The 17,423-nt window shown below is 59.7% G+C and overlaps 1 protein-coding gene across 4 annotated transcripts in view; it reads left to right on the top strand.

Annotated features, from left to right (window-relative positions):
- GATAD2B (GATA zinc finger domain containing 2B) overlaps nucleotides 1–15,141 on the top strand; it is a 29,283-nt gene extending 14,142 nt beyond the window's left edge. For all 4 annotated transcript variants that reach the window (XM_072027984.1, XM_038167911.2, XM_038167912.2 and 1 more), the window contains exons 2-11: nucleotides 2,892–3,221; nucleotides 6,880–7,009; nucleotides 7,268–7,399; nucleotides 7,712–7,843; nucleotides 9,437–9,607; nucleotides 11,383–11,698; nucleotides 12,812–13,014; nucleotides 13,885–13,995; nucleotides 14,378–14,495; nucleotides 14,611–15,141. In XM_072027984.1, coding sequence (XP_071884085.1) covers nucleotides 2,892–3,221; nucleotides 6,880–7,009; nucleotides 7,268–7,399; nucleotides 7,712–7,843; nucleotides 9,437–9,607; nucleotides 11,383–11,698; nucleotides 12,812–13,014; nucleotides 13,885–13,995; nucleotides 14,378–14,495; nucleotides 14,611–14,744 — 1,777 coding nt within the window. In that variant the 3' untranslated portion in view covers nucleotides 14,745–15,141. The remainder of the gene's footprint in view (nucleotides 1–2,891; nucleotides 3,222–6,879; nucleotides 7,010–7,267; nucleotides 7,400–7,711; nucleotides 7,844–9,436; nucleotides 9,608–11,382; nucleotides 11,699–12,811; nucleotides 13,015–13,884; nucleotides 13,996–14,377; nucleotides 14,496–14,610) is intronic.
- Nucleotides 15,142–17,423: the final 2,282 nt, after the last annotated feature.

Raw genomic sequence — 17,423 nt, 5'->3', positions numbered from 1 at the left:
CTCCTGGTTATTGCCCACCTGGCTGCTGCTGGAAGGTGACTGGGATTGGGAACGGGGGGAAGCCGCTCCTGCCTCGTCTGTGCTCCCTGACACCGAGGCGACGCTCAGCAGCCGGTCCTTGAGCCCGCGCAGCTCCCAGCTCGAGCCGCAGAGCTTTAATCTCTGTTCTTTGCTGGGGTTACGCTGACACAGAGCAGGCTGGCACCGAGGTTCCTGACTGTCTGACCTTCAGACTCGCTAAATAACCGGCGGTTTGAGGGATTCCTGCTTGTTTCTGCTGCTTTGGGACGGAGCGGCCCCTCTCGGCGCTCGCAGCTCCCGGGCAGGCTGCAGCTTCTCCCCTCCCCTGCCCCCTCCTTGCAGCTGAAGGGCCCCGTTCAGTAGTGAACCTGAAGCCTGATTTCATTTTTATTGAGTCTGCCTGAAAGTGCTCCTTACAGAGCCTGGAAAGCCTCCTCTTGAAGGGCTTACACCGCTGTGCTACCTGGGCCCGATAACGGCGCTTCTCCTTTGCTTCTCGTACCGAAGCTGCTTATCTCGAAGGGGAGGGCACCCCAAAACCTTTTACCGTGTCCCGGTGGTTTTCCTTGCACGGGCCCATCTCCCTCCCCTTCTGAAGCCCAGGAGGAGCCCGCTGTGCGCTCAGGGAGCCCGCGTCTCCTTGGTGTGCCCGGGGTTGTTCCATTTTTCTGCTTGCCGGTGACGTTATGGCCGTGTCCGTCTTGGTGTCGGGACGCACGGTGTGAAATACTGAAACACCCGCGTGCGGGAAGCGGTGCGAGGATTTTGAGCACCGAGACATAACTCAGGGGAAGTGCTTCGGGTCGCTTAGCAGCCCGGCTGGCACCTGGCTGGGCTTTCAAGCACCGTGTGGGGCTGCTCCACTTCCAGCCCGACGCCGAGCTCGTTCCGCGAGGGCTCCCCAGGCGGGCCCAACCTGCAGGGTGGGTGCCAGGGGCTGGGGACGCTTGTGGAATTCACCCTCGAGGCTCCTCTGGGTGCAAGCGCTGCCTCTCAGCACCCCAGCCCTTGTCTTGTGGGCTCCTGGCCGCGAGCACCACGGGCACCAGAGCCACGCACGCCCCGGCATTGCCACGTCCCAGCCCGGTGGCTTCCCAGCGGTGGCGCGGGGTGCGGTGAGGCTCCGCGCCGTGCCGTGGTGTCTCGCCTCACCCCCCGCCTCTCTCGGCTTGGATTTAACCTGGGGTCACTTGGTAGGGCCGGGGGCGGAGAGCTGCAGCTCCTGCGCCTTCCAAAGCCCTTCCTGAGCTTGTCTCTGCTTGCCTTTCTATATTTGGTTACCGCAGACGGGAATTTTCCTGCATGGAGACGAGACTGGCGAGCAGAAAGAAGCCTGAGGTGCTCACCCTGAACGTGGCAGCCTGTCCGGGGCCGGAGCTGTGACACAGAGGCTTGTTTTAGTGCCTTGCCTTTGGTTTAGTGCCTTGGTTTGCTTTGTTTTCGTGCCTTTCAGTGCCTAGATTTCCCCCCTGGTGGCTGCGCCCCTTTTTACAGCGAGGCTTCCCCGAGCGCTTCGTCCCCTTGCACCCACATTGCCGCCTCGCTGCTGGAGCTGAACTCGTGTGACAGCTGTACTTGGGAAGATGTGTAATTAGAGGGGATTGAGAGCCGAGCCAGAACAACATTTTCCTGGCAGAGATTTGGCTCTGCGAGGCTTTATCTCGTGAGGGACTCGCAGCCAGATTTAGGCAGGGCTGCGCGAGCTCCGCCTTAGCAGGGGGAGTAGGAGCCGCGGTGCCGGAGCTGCGGGTGCTTTGCCCTCATGTCCCTGCTCAGGGCACGCAGGCACCCCTAACGAAGCAGTGGAAGTGAAATGAAGCACCCGAAATAATCTCTTGTGCTCTGTGTGACCGCCTTGGCGCCGTGCTGCAGCAGCCCCAAACCACCGGGGGTTTTCCTGAAGACCTCAAAATGTCTGGTTCCTCTGCGCCGCGCTCGTGGCCTCGCGCAGGAGAATCCATCCAGGGGGGCAGCTCTGCTCTTTTTTCTCTCCTTGTCATCCTGCCAAGCGTTTTTCTGCTGCGTTCTCCTTTGCCTTTCTTTCCCTGGGTGCTGCTAGCAGGCGGAGGGGATGCCAGCTGTGGGCTCTCCTGCCCGCGGTGCTCCCGTTTCGCTCCTGGCCCCCGTCCCCTGCCTGCCGCTGGGGAAGGACCTCGCCGAGCTGGTCTGGCCTCGCGTTCAGGTGGAGCCGCTCGGGCTCTGCTGGTAGCTGCTCTCTTATCAGCCTGGGAGCAGAGAGATCAGGCCGGGAGAGCTCTGCGGCTCCTTCCCCTTTTGGCTGCAGCTGTTTGCCACGGGCTGTTTGTGCACCTGGAGGAGAGGCGGGCGATCGGCAGGGGAAGGAGAGGAGCAGCGCGGGCGGGGATGGCGCCGGGTGCGCCTGCGCCGTGCTTGCGAGACCCCGGTGGGCCCAGCAGGGCCTCGCTTGGACCTGCAGAAAAAAAAACAAAACAAAAAAACCCACCAATTTTCTTTATTCAAAGGGAAAAAAGCTCAGAAACGCCGTGCTGTTTGTACCGAGAGGCTCATGGCTCTGCCTTGCTCGAAGCCGAGCCCGCGGCACGCAGCCGGCGTCCGTGCCGCGTGTGGGACCGCGCCACGGCTCTCGGGGGGCTCTCGTCCTTCAGGTGCGCGCGGTTCCCCGCTCGGGAAACTCCCCGTCGGGCCGGTTGGGGCCGGGGATGAAAGCGGGCGGCGTGCCGCTGCCGGCAGGTTCCCGCACGCCGGCGCGTGGGAGGTCGGCGCCCGGGGGAAATGCCCCGCGCGGAGCCGCTCGCTCGCAGGGCTCCGTGCTCGAGCTGAGCCTGCCGCAGCCTCGCTCCGTTTGCCGTGGTGCTGACCCTGTCCTTATGTCTACCTCTGCCCCGCAGGATGGACAGGATGACAGAGGACGCGCTGCGCCTGAACCTCTTGAAGCGGAGCTTGGACCAAGCGGATGATCGGGACGATGTCCTGGCCAAGAGGCTGAAGATGGAGGGACACGAGGCGATGGAGCGCCTGAAGATGCTGGCACTGCTGAAGAGGAAGGACCTGTCGGGCATCGAGGTGCCCCACGAGCTCCCGGTGAAGCAGGACGGTGTGAAAGTCTACGAGGAAAAGCTGAATGGGAGCCTCAGGCCCCATGGGGATGGCAGGACTGCAGGGAGGCCGGGGAAGGAGAACATTAACGACGAGCCGGTGGATATGAGCGCGAGGAGAAGGTAGGTGCCCAGCAGCTCGCCTCGGTAGCTTGCCTCTTGCGAACCCAGCGCTGCCAGGTGGGAACTGAACGGGCATTTCGTGGTCCTGGGGCTCGGGGGGTTCCCGGCGCTGTGCTGCCTGCGGGGTGCCTCTGGCTGAACGCCGAGGAGCAGAGCCCGCGCTGCTCTCCCAGCAGAGTTTCTCTGGAAGCGTTCAGCACTGGGCTTTTCTTGCTTTTACCTCTGCTGTCCTCCCTGTTGTCCCCAACACCAGACGGATTGCGTTGCTCCCTCTGTCCCTGTGCTCAGCATTACAAGCTGCAGCAGTCGGGTGCCTTAGAAGCAGACCGCTGGCGTGCGTGAAGGCAGGGGGCTTCGATTCTGTTGGGACTTCTTATTAGCGTCCCCACAAAAGCCCTTCGTGTAGCTGCAGGCCAAATCCGATGTAAGGGCACGGATCTCGCTCTCAAACCCGGCCCTGGCTGGGCTGTGACCGGGGCCAGAGGCGTTTGCTTCTTGCTGCTGAGCCAGGACTGCTCGGGAGAGGCGGGCGGCCGGGTGCTGGGGATCCGTGCCCGCTTTCTGCCAGCTCTTGGGCATTCCTCCCGTGCTCTGCGTTTGCATCCTGCCGGCGCACGGCGCTCCCACCTGATTTTTATCAGGGGGGGAACTCCGGCAGCTCAATTTCCGCAGCCAGCACCTGCAGCCGGGCTCTGCCGAGGGGGTCGCACATGGAGCCTGTCACAGTCCCTGGCTCGGTGTCACTGGGGAGATCAAACCAAAGGCAGCGGATCCGAGTTCTGGCTCGCTTTGGGTACCGAGCTTGGCGAGCAGGCAGAGGGGCAGAACGGAGGAGCCCTGCTGTAGGGAAGCACCCGGAGCCGCGACCTTCCCGCGATGCTCTCGGGGTGCCTGAAGGTGCCTGCACCCTGCTCGGAGCCGGCCTTGTGCCGTGAAACGTGCCTGAAGGAGGCGGTGATCCAAGGGCACAGCCACAGCCACGGCCACCTAGTCCAGGGGCCAGCAGCGTGGTGAGGGTGGGCTGGGAGCTGGGTTCCTGCGGATCCTCCCGGCTGCCTCCCCCGGTGCCGGGCCGCACGGTGCCAGCACGGTGTGTTCCCTGCCTCCCGTTGCCCCTCCTGGAAGGCACCAGCTCGTGATTCAGCACAACTGCGGCTCCTGCCCCTCGCCGTGCCAATGTGCCGGGTTCTGGGGCAGGCAGGGGGTGCAGGCTGCCCCCACCCCGGGCCAGGAGCCAGGAGCAGGGGGTTGCGGTGTTCTAGCCGGGCTCGGCGAGCAGCAGAATGGGGTGAACGGGCCTGAAGGGCTGGCGGTGGAGAGGAGAAAATCCCCAGGGTTGTTTGTCTTTAACAGCACCGTGCATGGCCCCAGTCCGTGCAGGCATCGCCGCCGCTGGCTCAGCCTCCTGCGGAGCGTGGAGAGCCACGGGGGTGAGGCAGGGACGGCACTGCTGGATTCCCCGGTGTCCCGTTTGTGCCCGTGGGAGCTCTCAAATCTGCAGCTCCCTCCGTAGGCACGTGGGGCTCGCTGGCAGCCTGCTGGGAGCGTGGCACTGCGCTGCTGCACCTCCACAAAGTGCAGTTCTGCCCCCAAACTCCCCGCTTTGCTCCAGTTTAACACGGCTTCGCAGGGACAGAGGATACCCGGGGGTCAGGGGTCCCCAGCACAGCGTTTGGGTAGGATTTGTGATACCCCAGATATCCTAGCACGGGGATATCCAGCCCCTCGACGTGGTTTTGGCTGCCGGAGGTGCTAAATGCTGGGGAGCAGTGGCAGTGCCCGGCTGCTTTGTGCTGCGGATCCTCGGCTGAGCTGCTGGGATGCAGGGCAAGAAGCAGAGGGGCCGGCCGGGTGCCGGGGCTGGATGTGGACCCCGCAGAATTGGAGGCGGTTGCAGCAGCTTGGGTCGTGCGCCCGAAATCCTGAGCTTTTCCCAGCAGGTTTGGTTTCTGGGAGAGGCTGGGACCAAAACCTGCCCCTGGTGACAGCTTCACAGGGGGGCAGCCCTAAGGAGAGGGAGAAGGCTCAGGGCGAGGTGCTGGTGCTGTGTCACCTGCCTGCCAGCTGATAAAGGGTCATTAACCGGGGCGGGCTGGGAACCGGCTCCTTCCCTTCTCACCTTCGCCTGCCTCCTGCACGAGCAGCGCAGCTTTCCTTCCAGTAGTTCTGTTGTAATTACGCCCTTGCCTCGACAAAAGTAAATAAAACAATCCTGACATATTCAGCAATTCTTTGCAGATGGCCCCGTTTTCCCCTGTCTGGCTTTGATGCTGGCTTTTTTTTTTTTTTTTTGCCTTTTTATTTTTTTTTTTTGCCTCCACGGAATGTAAATAAAACAGCCCGGACGTAGCTGGGTGCTCGTCCAAGACAACCACCGGCTGCCAGCGCGGCGGCAGCGCCTCCAGGAGAACCCCAAAGCAGAGCCTGGTGCTGGGCTCCTCTGGGGTGCTTTGGGGGTGCTTTAGGGTCGAGTCCCTCCCTGCGGGGCGTCCCTGTGCCAGCCATGCTGGGGGCTTGCCCCGGAGACCCCCGGGTGCTGCTGTCAGCAGCCTGCAGCGGGCACAAAGCCCCGGTGTGGCCAGGAGCCTGCCCGGTGGTGATGACCGACCTCAGCAGAGCTCCTCTCCTAACCCTCGTCCAGTGGCACTGGGACCAAACCCAGCCCTCGGGGTCTGGCAGGGAAACGGCCCCGGGGCCGTGTCCCGTGGGGGCAGCGGGATGAATCAGGCTCCTGGCATCCCGGCTGGATTCACGGCCCCTGGAGTACTCCAGCCTGGGGATTTGGGCTTGGCTTTGTGGCTCGTGCTGGCTTTTCCGAGCCCGAAGCCCCGGATGGGATAATCCGGGCATCTCCTCCCTGCTGCAGCCTCGGAGACCTTCCAGTGGCGGTGGCAGCGAGCCCGGTGCCGTCGTAGCTGCGCTGCTCTCACCGCTTCCCCCCGACTGCTGAGCATTTTCCAAGGCTCTCCAAGCACCATCGTGTTGACTCAGCGATAGGAAAGGGCTTTTAGGAGCATCTCCTCGCTCAGGATGATGCCACAACAAACGAAGCAGCGCTCGGGTGCTGCCGGCGCACGGCATTGATTTTGATTTTGATTTTTTTTTTCCCAGCGAGGGGCTCTTGTCATTCCGCTCCTTTCACTGACCGGTTTCTAGGTCACGGTTCAGCCGGGTCTCCTGCCTCTGCGCAGGGTGTTTGCTCAGGCTTCCCTTCACGGGCAGCCTTTTAAAATAGAGTTGCAGTGAGGGAGGTTCGGGGCGCTTACGTCTGCGCTGACCTGGGGACGCGTCCCATCCTTGTCATTCAGGGGGTGGGATGAGGACGATGGGTTTGGGTTTGGGTAAGGACGAGCAGCACCAGGCAGCAGTGTCACTGCTGCTCCCCCTCCTCGCAGCTCCCGGTTCTGGATGTCTCTCCCCGTTTGCTTGCTCCGTGGCTCATTAACACCCGAGCAATCCACCTTTCACCCCGCTGCAGGAAAATTTCCAGCGAGCCCGTTCCCTTCCCAACGCGATCACCTGTGAGCAGAGGATGCTCCCGTCCTGGCGCTGGCCGTCTGCTCGTAACAGAACAAGAAGCAGCGAGCTCCCAGCTCCCAGCTCGCTGCTGAGCTCTTGGAGTCACGGCTCAATCTTTTTTCTCCCTTTTGTCCCGCAGCGACCAGGACAGGGGGCGATTAACCCCTTCTCCAGATATAATTGTCCTCTCCGACAATGAGGCGTCCAGTCCCCGGTCCAGCTCTCGCATGGAAGAAAGACTTAAGGCAGCAAATCTTGAAATGTTCAAGGTAAGGGCTTCCTCGGCTGCTCTCGGGAAGTGGGGACAGCGAGCAGGGGGAGGCCTCCTGCTGCAGGGGGGGCGCTTTTTGAAGGGCTTGGGAACCGGGGGGGAATTTCCGAGCAACGTGGTCACTTCTGGTCATGGTGGCTCATTACCTGTGCTACAAACTCCTAATTAGTAACCCCTCCTAATGCCCTCTTGCCATCGAGGCACAGCAGCAGGTTTCGACTGTGCAAATTCTGACCGATTTTCGGTGTGCTTGTAGGGTAAAAGCATAGAGGAGCGACAGCAGCTCATCAAGCAGCTCCGGGATGAGCTCCGGCTGGAGGAGGCCAGGCTTGTGTTGCTGAAGAAACTGAGACAAAGCCAGCTGCAGAAGGAGAACGTGGTACAGAAGGTGAAGCTCTGAGCAGCAGCGCTTGGGGCTGGCTGGGGGGGTGGGTGCTATAAAGCAGCCTGTTAGTGGAGAAATGCTGAGGACTCGCTGGTTTTGGACCTTCCTTTACTCCACTTCTGTGCCTGTGGGATCTTTCTTAGCTAAGTGCGTAGCGAATCCACAGGCCAGGCCACCGTGCTGCCCGTGAGGACAGCTGGGGAGGTGAATTTATGCAGCTCTGAAACATCATTTGAGCACCAGCTGGCCTTGGGTCTTGGTACAGCTCCTTTCCAGCACTGCGTGTGACCCAGTATTTGTTTTCTCTCGATCCAGACTCCGGTCGTCCAGAACGCGGCGTCTATTGTCCAGCCATCTCCTGCTCACGTGGGACAGCAGGGACTGTCCAAGCTTCCCTCCAGGCCTGGAGCTCAGGGGGTTGAGCCTCAGAACTTAAGGACATTACAGGTGAGCCTTCCTGAGGCCGTTTGCTGTGCAGAGGGCCCCGCATCACCCCGCACGTGTGCGTGAATGAGCGAACGTCTCCGCCGCGTGCACGTCAGTCCTCCTGGCTGACTGAGGTGCTTTTGCCAAGAGGCAGATAAATGCTGGCACTTCTCAGCCCCCTGAGCAGAAAAGTGGTCACAAAGCTTGGAGGTTCCTCCAGCAGCAGCTCAGGAGGTGGGAGGAGCTGAATTTAGGGGCTGGTGCTGACCCTGAAGAAAGCTGCCTGCTGCTCGGTGACACAAGCTCTGGGGCTGCAGGAGGAAAGCTGTTAACTTGCACTTAGCGGCGGGGAGGGCTCGGCAGCGTTCTGAAACAGCACAGAATGGGCAGAGGAAGAGGGGGAAGCAAAATGCAAACAAAACACGGGATTGAAATGTTCCCCTTCTTTGGGAAAGTGCTGTGGGCAGAGCGGGGTGCCGGCCGAGCCGCCTACCTCTACGTGCTCGCTCTGGATGTCACCAGCCGGAGCTGTGGGTGAAAGCACCTCGCTCGGCTGCTGCCTCCCCAGGGCTCTGCGGCATCACCCCGTGGGCTTTGCCCTGCTGGCAGGGGGCCGGGGGACAGAAATGAGATGCACGACGTCCCCGTGATGCTGTTGGGAAAGCAGATGCTGGGAGGAAGGCGCCCGGGCCGTGCAGGAGCTCGTTGCGGTGTCCCTCCAGCAGCTGCCTACCCATGGCCTCCTTGTGCTTCTGCCGAAGGCTTTGGCTGCAGCCTTGCTGATCATTTCTCCCTCCCTTAACCATCTCCTTTGTTGGTGGCATTTGTTTGCTTTGCTATGGCAACGCTTCTGGGGTCAGGTCTATTGTGGCTTCACAGTGGGACCGGACTGGTAAAGGAAACGGGCTGGAGGGGAAGAGGAAACACATTGTTTGCAGGGGCTTTGTGAAGATTTTCTTGCTTATGACAATGAAGAACCTCATCTAGGAAAAAAAATAGATTAAAAAAAAAATAAAGGGGGGGCAGAGAAAGCTTGTCAGACAGGATTGGCTTAAGACACACAAAAAAATCGAGCCCTTCTACCTGCCCTCCTCCCAGCAGAGCCCTTCTGGTGGTGCACGGAGACGAGCGGACCCTGGACAGGTCGGCCCTGGCCCTCGGCCTCCTCGGGGACCTCCCGAGCCCCTCACTGAGCCCCACACCGTGTCCAGCACTGACAGCATTAGCTGGCAAATTGCCTGCTGTTTTTTTTTTTTCCTTTTTCCCTTGCATTTGTACGTATTGATCAAATCGGCTTGGTTGTGTTTAATGCAGTGTAGGTCATGGAGTTGGGTCTGGAGAATCAGCTCCTGAACCATCATGGCCTACAGCCTAGAGGGGAAAATAGGAGTATGTTAATGTGAGACACCCTTGTTTTAGGCAAAATGAACGTGGTTATTTAAGTAAAAAACGTTTTAGAGGAGAAGTTGGGTCTTTGAGTGGCCTCTCTCCTTTGAGTGTAACGTGAATTTTGGCTAAGTGGAGATGCTCGGCTGTCGTAGAGCCTGCTCAGGGAACTAAAAACCCTGCTTTGCCTCCAGTTCTTTATCTCCTTCTTGTTTCCTTTCTTGACAGGGTCACAGTGTCATTAGGTCTGCCACAAACACGACTCTGCCCCATATGCTTATGTCGCAGCGTGTGATTGCTCCGAACCCTGCCCAGTTACAAGGGCAGCGCGTTCCTCCTAAGCCTGGCCTCATCCGCACTACAACTCCAAGCATGAATCCAGCCATCAACTACCAGCCGGTAGGTCCCCGACTCGCCGCTCTTTGGGCACAGTTGCCCCATGGGGTTGGCCAGGAAGGGAAATAGGAGACACCTCTGGGCCCGGTGCGTGCCGTGGAGGGGCTCGGGGTGAAGTCATCGCAGCGAGGTTTGGAAACGCGTCCGGAGTGTGGACACAGGGAAATGTCCCTGACCCTTGTGTGGAGTGGGATGGTAGCTAATGGAAAGCTGCCACCACGCTGGGTCACCCAAACGGTGCCACCAAGGCCCCAGTGCAGCAAGGTGACCGCTTTGGGAGCAGCCCCCGTTCCTCTCCCTGAAGAGGAAGACTGAGCCAAGCTCTAGGAGCCAGACACTTAAAACCATCCGTTTTACATCTGGAAGTCAAACTGGCAGTGGAGAGGAAAGAAATACCACTTCCCAGCTGGAGCACTGGTCTCCTCGGTGCTGCATGAAGCGAAACAGCCCTTCTGCTGCACACAGACCAGCTCCCTGGGATGCGCCCCTGTGCTCTGTGCACAGGCTTGTTTCCTTGTCCCGGGCTACAATGCGTGGCTGCCACGCTGTGTGGCTCTGCGGGCCCAGGTTAACAACCACTCCTGGCTCCTTTCAGGGGTTGTTGCCAGTTCTTAAGCCATTTAATCTGTCCTAACGATGCTCTAGTGCAAATCCGTATAAATTACAAACGTGACTGCACAACGGTCCAAAAGCCTTGCATTTGAGCAACTGTCGAACGTAATTGCACGTCTGATTTTAAAAAAGCAAACAAAAAAAACACAACAGCCTCTTAGAGAAGAGTTGCAAGTTCATTGGTGTTAATTCATCATCTTCTCATTTAAATCTGCATGAGTCATCCCCGATCGGCTCTACCATTAGTTCAGACCTACGGTAGACCAACTGGTTTGGGATTAGCTCGGTTCTCTGCCCTTTTTCACAATCAGCCGGGTATTAGCCGGCTTCAAGCAGTCTGCCCCAGTTTTCTGTTTTATCTTCTGCGTGTTGTTCTCGATCAACGCAGCGCTGTCCCCCGAGCTTTGGTAGTTGACCCTGTTTGAGTTGCTGAGCCAGTTTGTTGCTGTGTGGGATTTTCTCCTCTGCAAGCGTTGAAGTGTTGGTACCCCAGGAGACAGGTAGGCTCCGTGAAAGGCTGGCAGCAGCCGTGCTCAAATAGGTTGCAGGCTGATGGCTTCTTATCACAAAAGACTGCGAAAGCTGCAGCATCAGGTCAGCAGAAGTCTTTGTGCTCTGTTACCGTCACGTGCCGGAGGGACCGCGAATCCAAACGAACGGAGGATGCCGAAGGAAAGCTGCTGGAAATGGAAGAGGAGGGAATTGGCACGCTCGGAGCACCTGTGTGGGAGGGACGGGCACCATCTGGCAGCGGGGATGCTGCCTGGGCGCGCGCCAGCTCGGTGAAGCAAAAGGTGGAGGAGCAGAACTTGCCGTGAACAATGGTGCCAGCGAGTGAATCACGGCGCACGGAGCTGCCTACACGCCGCTGGGCCTGCAGCTCCTCAACGCCTTCCCTCACCTGCAGGGTCCTTGGGCTGCTCCCCACGCCGAGCCTCGCCGGGGCGCCTCGCTCCGTGGGCACCTGCCTCGTGCCTGGCTCCTCGGAGGGGCTGAGCCGTGCTCAGTGCTCCTGAGTCCTAGCACAGCCCTCTACAAGGCGTGCAGGCAGAGGGCGGGTTGTTGGGGGGCTGCTTTAGGAGCTGAGCCACAGCCGGGGCGCACGAGGCTCTCTCCTGCTCCGAGTGCCAGCCCCGCATTAATCCCCTTCTCCTCTTCCTCCCCAGCAATCAAGTTCTTCTGTTCCTTGCCAGCGTACGTCGTCTTCAGCCATCTATATGAACCTTGCCTCTCACATCCAGCCTGGCACTGTGAACAGGGTGTCGTCTCCGCTCCCCAGCCCCAGTGCTCTGAACGACGCCGCCAACTCCCAGGCAGCCGCCAAGCTTGCCCTGCGCAAGCAGCTGGAGAAGACGCTGCTGGAGATCCCACCCCCGAAGCCGCCCGCGCCCCTGCTTCACTTCCTGCCGAGCGCAGCCAACAGCGAGTTCATCTACATGGTGGGGCTGGAGGAGGTGGTACAGAGCGTTATCGACAGCCAAGGTGAGCCCCGGGGAGCGTTCCCCTGCTTCGGCACCGGCAGCGTTACCACGAGCTGGCTCCTTCCATCCCCTTCTTGCTCTGCACAATGCTGAAACCCAGGGCTTGGGGGCTGCAGGCGAGCACTTGCTGCCCGTACCCAGCTTTGTCCTCCATCCCCTCTTGCTGCAGCTTTTTCCAGCCAAGCCTGGCCCCGCAGCAGTCGGGAGCTGCCTGCCTGCCTGCCCCGCGGGCACGGAGCCCGTCTGGCGGGGCTGGCGCTGTGGGAGAGCCTCTCCCCGGCAGCAGCCTTGATGTGCCGAGCCTGCAGCCCTCCCGCGAGCCCTGGCTGTGCCGCGGGGCTCGGTGGCCGGTGCAACCCGCCTGGTAGGGCCAGGGCGTGGGGAGGGCTCTCCCGGGCCCGTCCCTGTCCCCAAATGTCGGGGAGCTGAGATGCAAAACCCGCTGAGCCCCCGAGCTGGGAGCACCCAGGCTCCGTGGCCGGCTGCTGTCCCTGTCCCCGCAGCGAGGGGCCGTGCCCCTGCCCGTCCCCGGCAGCCCCAAGCTCCCTGTGGCTGGTTTTTGAGCGTCTTGCCCCATTTTTGAGCACCTCACCCTGGTTTTTGAGCACCTCGGCCCATTTTCGGGCTCTGCTGCCCGTTGCCATGGGAACGGGACGATTAGCCAGTGGCGGAGTCGCACGAACTGGGTTACGTAAAGCCCACGGCAGCGATTTTGGGGCGAGAACCCCTGCAAAAAGGAGGTGGGAGAGGCTGGAAGGGACAGCCCGCGCTGGGCAGGGGCTCTCTGGCTGCTGGCTGCTCCCGTGGGAGCCCCGAGGGTCCCCGTGCTGGGGGTGCCAAGGCCTAGGGGCAGCAGCAGCTCCTTGTGATGCTGGCAGCGGGGTTTTGCTGGCTGTAAGCTCCCGGGAAGCCCCACCAGCTCCCACCTCGCCCTTCCCTCCACCGTGCAGCCCTCCCGGGGCGCTCTTCTACCCCTTGGAGCACTGGCACCTTCCCTCGTGTGCCGGCGCCGTGCACGATGCTGCGTTGGTGTTGTGCCCGAGGTGGGAGGAGGCGGTGTAAGAGCCCAGCTGCCCCGTTGCCCCACTTAACTCCCGCTCCTGGCGCCTTGCAGGGAAAAGCTGCGCGTCCCTCCTGCGTGTGGAGCCCTTCGTCTGCGCTCAGTGCCGCACCGACTTCACCCCGCACTGGAAGCAGGAGAAAAATGGCAAGATCCTGTGCGAGCAGTGCATGACTTCCAACCAGAAGAAGGCACTGAAGGCAGAGCACACCAACCGGCTGAAGAACGCCTTCGTCAAGGCTTTGCAGCAGGAGCAGGCAAGTGCCCGGCGCGCACGGCGAACCTGCTGGGTGACCCCGGCTCCCCTCGGGGCACCGGGAGCCGCTGCTCCCCTCCCTTTGTGCTCCTCCATCCTTTTGGTTTCTCTGCTGGGGCTCCTCGAGGAGTTTCACCTCTCCTTGGGGACGCGCTGCCCGCTCCCGCCGTGCGCGGGGTGTTCCAGGAGCGGCTCTGCCTCTCCTCGGTGCCGGCTCGGTGACTCGTCCCGCTGACAGCAGTGGGAGGCAGAGTGGGCTGAGGGCTGAGTCAGGACAGCTGGCTGCTCTCCCCGCTTTGCCACTGACTTCCTGGAACTCGAGGGAAGTCGCTTAACCGCTTGCTGCCTGCTCGCTCGGCTACGAAAACGAAAATGGGGGGGGGTGGGAGGGACGACTCGCTGGGTTCCCGTGATAAATTGGTGCTGCAGAACTCGTTTGGAGGCCCTGGGGGGGAATAAACCGGAATCATAATTTGTGAACTGCTTAAAAAAAAAACACAAAAAAACACACAAGATGAAGCGGAATCCGGCTGCTGACAAGTCGGACGTGCCTGTTTTGGAGCAGGAGGAGTCGTCTTCTCCGGGCTGTTTGTAACAAGTGGGTGCAGAGAGAAAAAAAGCTGTCGGTGCTGGCTGCAGCGAGCCTGCGGTTCCAGTCACACCTTGGGAACGCAGCCGAGCTCTAAGTGGGCAGCGGGGCTTCAAATCAAGCTGTGATTGCACCGCATGGGGACAGCAGCCCGTGGGAGGAACCCGCTTTGCCCTGCTCCTGGGATGCCACCCGCTGGGGCAGGGCTCTCACCTCGCGGGGTGAGGTCTGAGCCTCCCCCCCCTCACCTGAGGCCTCTCCTCTCCTCTTCCTCCCTTGCAGGAAATTGAGCAGAGGCTACAGCAGCAGGCGGCCTTGTCCCCCACTGCGGCTCCTGCCGTCTCCAGCGTCAGCAAGCAGGAGAACATCATGAGGCACCATACGCTCCGGCAGGTGAGCGGCTCCCACCCGTCCCCAACTCATTGTCACCTCTCACGGGCAGGATTTGGGCTGGCTGGGAGCTGGCTGGGCGCAGCGAGCCCTCCTGCAGCGAGGGAGCTGTGAGCACCCCGCTGCCTTCTCCTGGTCCTCGCAGCGGGTTTAGGCTCTTGGGCACTCTGCTTTTTCCCCTGGACTCCACGGTTGCTCCTAACCGGAGTCCCGGTGACCCGTCTGGGACCGCGCTGCCGTGCACCGGGCTGGGCTGTGTCCAACTCCTCATCCTCCAGCTGGGCTCCTCCGGAGAGACTCAGCTCCCCCCAGTCCTCGCGGGTCCCGTCCCCCCCCGGCACGCCGTCGGCTCACGTCCCCTTGTTCCTTCTCTCCCCCCCTGCAGGCTCCGCAGCCCCAGAGCACTTTGCAGCGCGGCATCCCCACCTCTGCCCGCTCCATGCTCTCCAACTTTGCGCAGGCGCCGCAGCTCTCGGTGGCGGGTGGTCTCCTCGGCATGCCAGGTAACGGCCCCGGGGAGCGGGCGGGTGGGAGGTCGGGGGGGGGAAAATCCACCGCCCCCCCTGGCTGCTGCACGTCCGAGAGGAGTCCCCAGCTGCTTTTCTCTCCCCTCTGCAGGTGTTAACATTGCGTACCTGAACGCTGGCATCGGAGGCCACAAAGCATCGAGTTTGGCGGACCGGCAGCGGGAATACCTTTTAGATATGATCCCCCCCCGGTCTATATCGCAGTCCATCAGCGGACAGAAATAACGCCTGCTGAGCGCCCCCCCCCCCCCCCATCCCTTCCTCCCCACCTCTGTCGCATGCAGTGCCTGTACTGGTGCCTACCGTACATGGGGAAAAAAAAAGACAAAAAAAAGAAACAAAACGAAACAAACGAAAAAAAAAAAAACGACAAACAAACAAAACGGAAAAAAAAAATCCACAAAAAAAAAAAAAAAAAAGAAAGAAAAAACAAAAAATCCCATTTCAAACCTTCAGCGACCTGTCCTTTTCCAAACCTTAACTTCTTTGGTTTTCTATAGCAGTGAGAGGTCACTTCCTTTGCCCGAGGTCAGAACAATGTCTGCTTGAAGTCAGCACTATCCATGTGTTAAAGCTTGTTTTATGCTATTTTTTTTGTAATGACAAAGCATAGAATTTTTAATTGTGTTGTGTTTTTTTGTTTTTTTTTGTTTTTTTCCCCCCTTTCCTCCTCCTTTGCTAAATGGATGGTTAAACCCTTTTTTTTTTTTTTTTTTTTTTTTTTTTCTCCTTTCCAGAGACTTGTAAAGGGTCATCCACTTTACATAAAAGTGACCGGTTTTTTGTTTTCCAAAGGGCAGCCTGGGCTGACTCCCGGGGAAAAAAACGGGGGCACAAAGCGCTGCGATGGGCTTGGAGCCGGGACGGCCGTCCTCGCCGGTAGGGTGCTCGTTTCCCTTTGCTCCCCAGAAGAAGCCAGGAGAGCTGCTCCACGGCCCCCTCCCGGAGGAGGGCAGCCCCCGGCCGCCGTCTCGGGGTCCCCGAGGGGGGTCTCGATGTCCCCGGCTGTGGCTGTGGCCCCCCCCCCACACCCCACTCTCAGCCCCCCCCCCCCGGGCACGGCTGGGCTGCGGCCGCTGGTGGCAAAACCCCAAAGCGAGGAGAAGCCGCGGAAGTCGTCGGAGAAATGCTCGATTTGCACTTAACCTTCACACTAACGGCCCCCCCCCACCCCCCCCCATCCTCTTCCTCCTCCTCCTCTTCCTCCTCGGCCTCCGCAGAGCAGAAGCGGGCAGCTGGAGCGTGCCCCCCCCCCCCAAAGCTGCCCCCCCCCCCCCCCCCCAGCGCCGCAATGGAGCAGACCCCGCAGGCGGCCGCAGGGAGTTCATCCCCCCCCCCCCTGCCCCCCCCCGAGTTGTTTTTTTTTTGTGTGTGTGTGTGGTTGATTTTTTTTTTTATTTTTAATATTTTTTCTTCTTCCTCACCTTAAAATTTTCTCGTGCAATTTTCAGCCGCCCGCAGGGAGCCGCTTTTTGGGGGCGCCCCCCCCCCCGCCCCATCACCACCCTGGCACCGCGCTGCCGGGGCCAATTTTGGGACTTGGGGGGGGGGGGCCCAACTCCGGGCAGTGCCCCCCCACCCAACCCCAACCATCTCCCTCCGGTGCCCCCCCCTCAATTCGATGAGCACTTACTCCCCGAGGGGTGTGGGCGCCCCAAACCCCCCACCCGGGGCCCTCCAGAAGCAAAAGGATTTTTTTTTTTTTGGGGGGGGGGGACACTAGTGAAGCGTAGTGGCATGTATATATATATATAACCTATATATATATACACATTTTTTGTGTGTGTTCTTTTTTGTTTGTTTTTTACTCTTTCAGCTGGCTTGGCCCCCCCCCCCCCCAAATCCCCCCCCCCGGGACCCCCCGGGTTCCTCCCCAACCTCTCCCTTTTTTTCTTGCCCGGGGGGGGCTGTGCCCACTTGGCCTTTCCCCTTGGATCCAGCTGAGACTTTTTGGGGTTTTATCGCCCCCCCCCCCCGCCCAGACCCCCCCCCCAGCCCTCGTTTAAGTGCCATTGTCCCCAATCAGGTGTTGCCGAGAGGTACGAGGTGACCCGGGCGCATTGGTTGAGATGAAATTTTAAAAATTTAAGGAAAGAAAGAAAAAAAAAAAAAAAGTGCAATACTTCGGAGATGAGTCTCTGCCGCCGGGGGAGGGGGGGAGTTCGGGGTGGGGGGGGGCACAGCGTCCCGCTGCGGGGCAGGCTGGCGGCTTCATGGTGCTAAGGGAAATTTGGGGAGGGTCCCAGCCCCGCTCCAGCCCCCCCCGGGGGTCCTGGCCCCCCCCCGGCCCCCCCGTTGGATGCGCAGCTCCCGGTTTGCTTTCGTCTTGACCACCGCGTGCGAGCCCCCCCCCCGGCCCCCCTGCACCCTCCCTGGATGTGATGTATGGTAGAAAATCGTCATTTCTTCCTTTTTTTTTTGTTGTTTTTCTTTTTTTTTCCTGTTTTTTTGGATACAGAACTAAGGATTTCTTCCCGCTTTTGTTAGCTTTTCTTTTACCGCTAGGTGTAGAGCCGCTTGTGAAAAAAAAAAATGCTTATTGGGGTTTTATTTTTATTTTTTAATTTTTTTTTTGGTTCCTCCAAAGGCGTAACCCCCCCCCCCAACCTCTAACCTCCCCCCCCTCATCGCCCCCCACCCTCCCCACCCCGACGAGATCTTAATTAGCTTATGGTATTGCTGCCGAAATGTTATAACAAGGACTCATTCGTGTATATAAGCTATTTCTTGACACATTAAAAAAAGAAAAAAGAAAAAAAAATGAAAAAAAAAAATTGTACATTGTGTAGAAAAAAAAAAAAGGAAAAAAAGGAAAAAAAAAAAAAGAACCTGACCCGAAAAACAAAAAAAAAGAAACAAAAAACCAGCCTAGCCATGGGTGTTGTGGAAGTTGTCACGTCCTTG

This window comes from Anas platyrhynchos, chromosome 26 (genome assembly GCF_047663525.1).
Source record: "Anas platyrhynchos isolate ZD024472 breed Pekin duck chromosome 26, IASCAAS_PekinDuck_T2T, whole genome shotgun sequence".
Classification (NCBI taxonomy): domain Eukaryota; kingdom Metazoa; phylum Chordata; class Aves; order Anseriformes; family Anatidae; genus Anas; species Anas platyrhynchos.
This window is presented reverse-complemented; position numbering and strand designations above follow the sequence as displayed.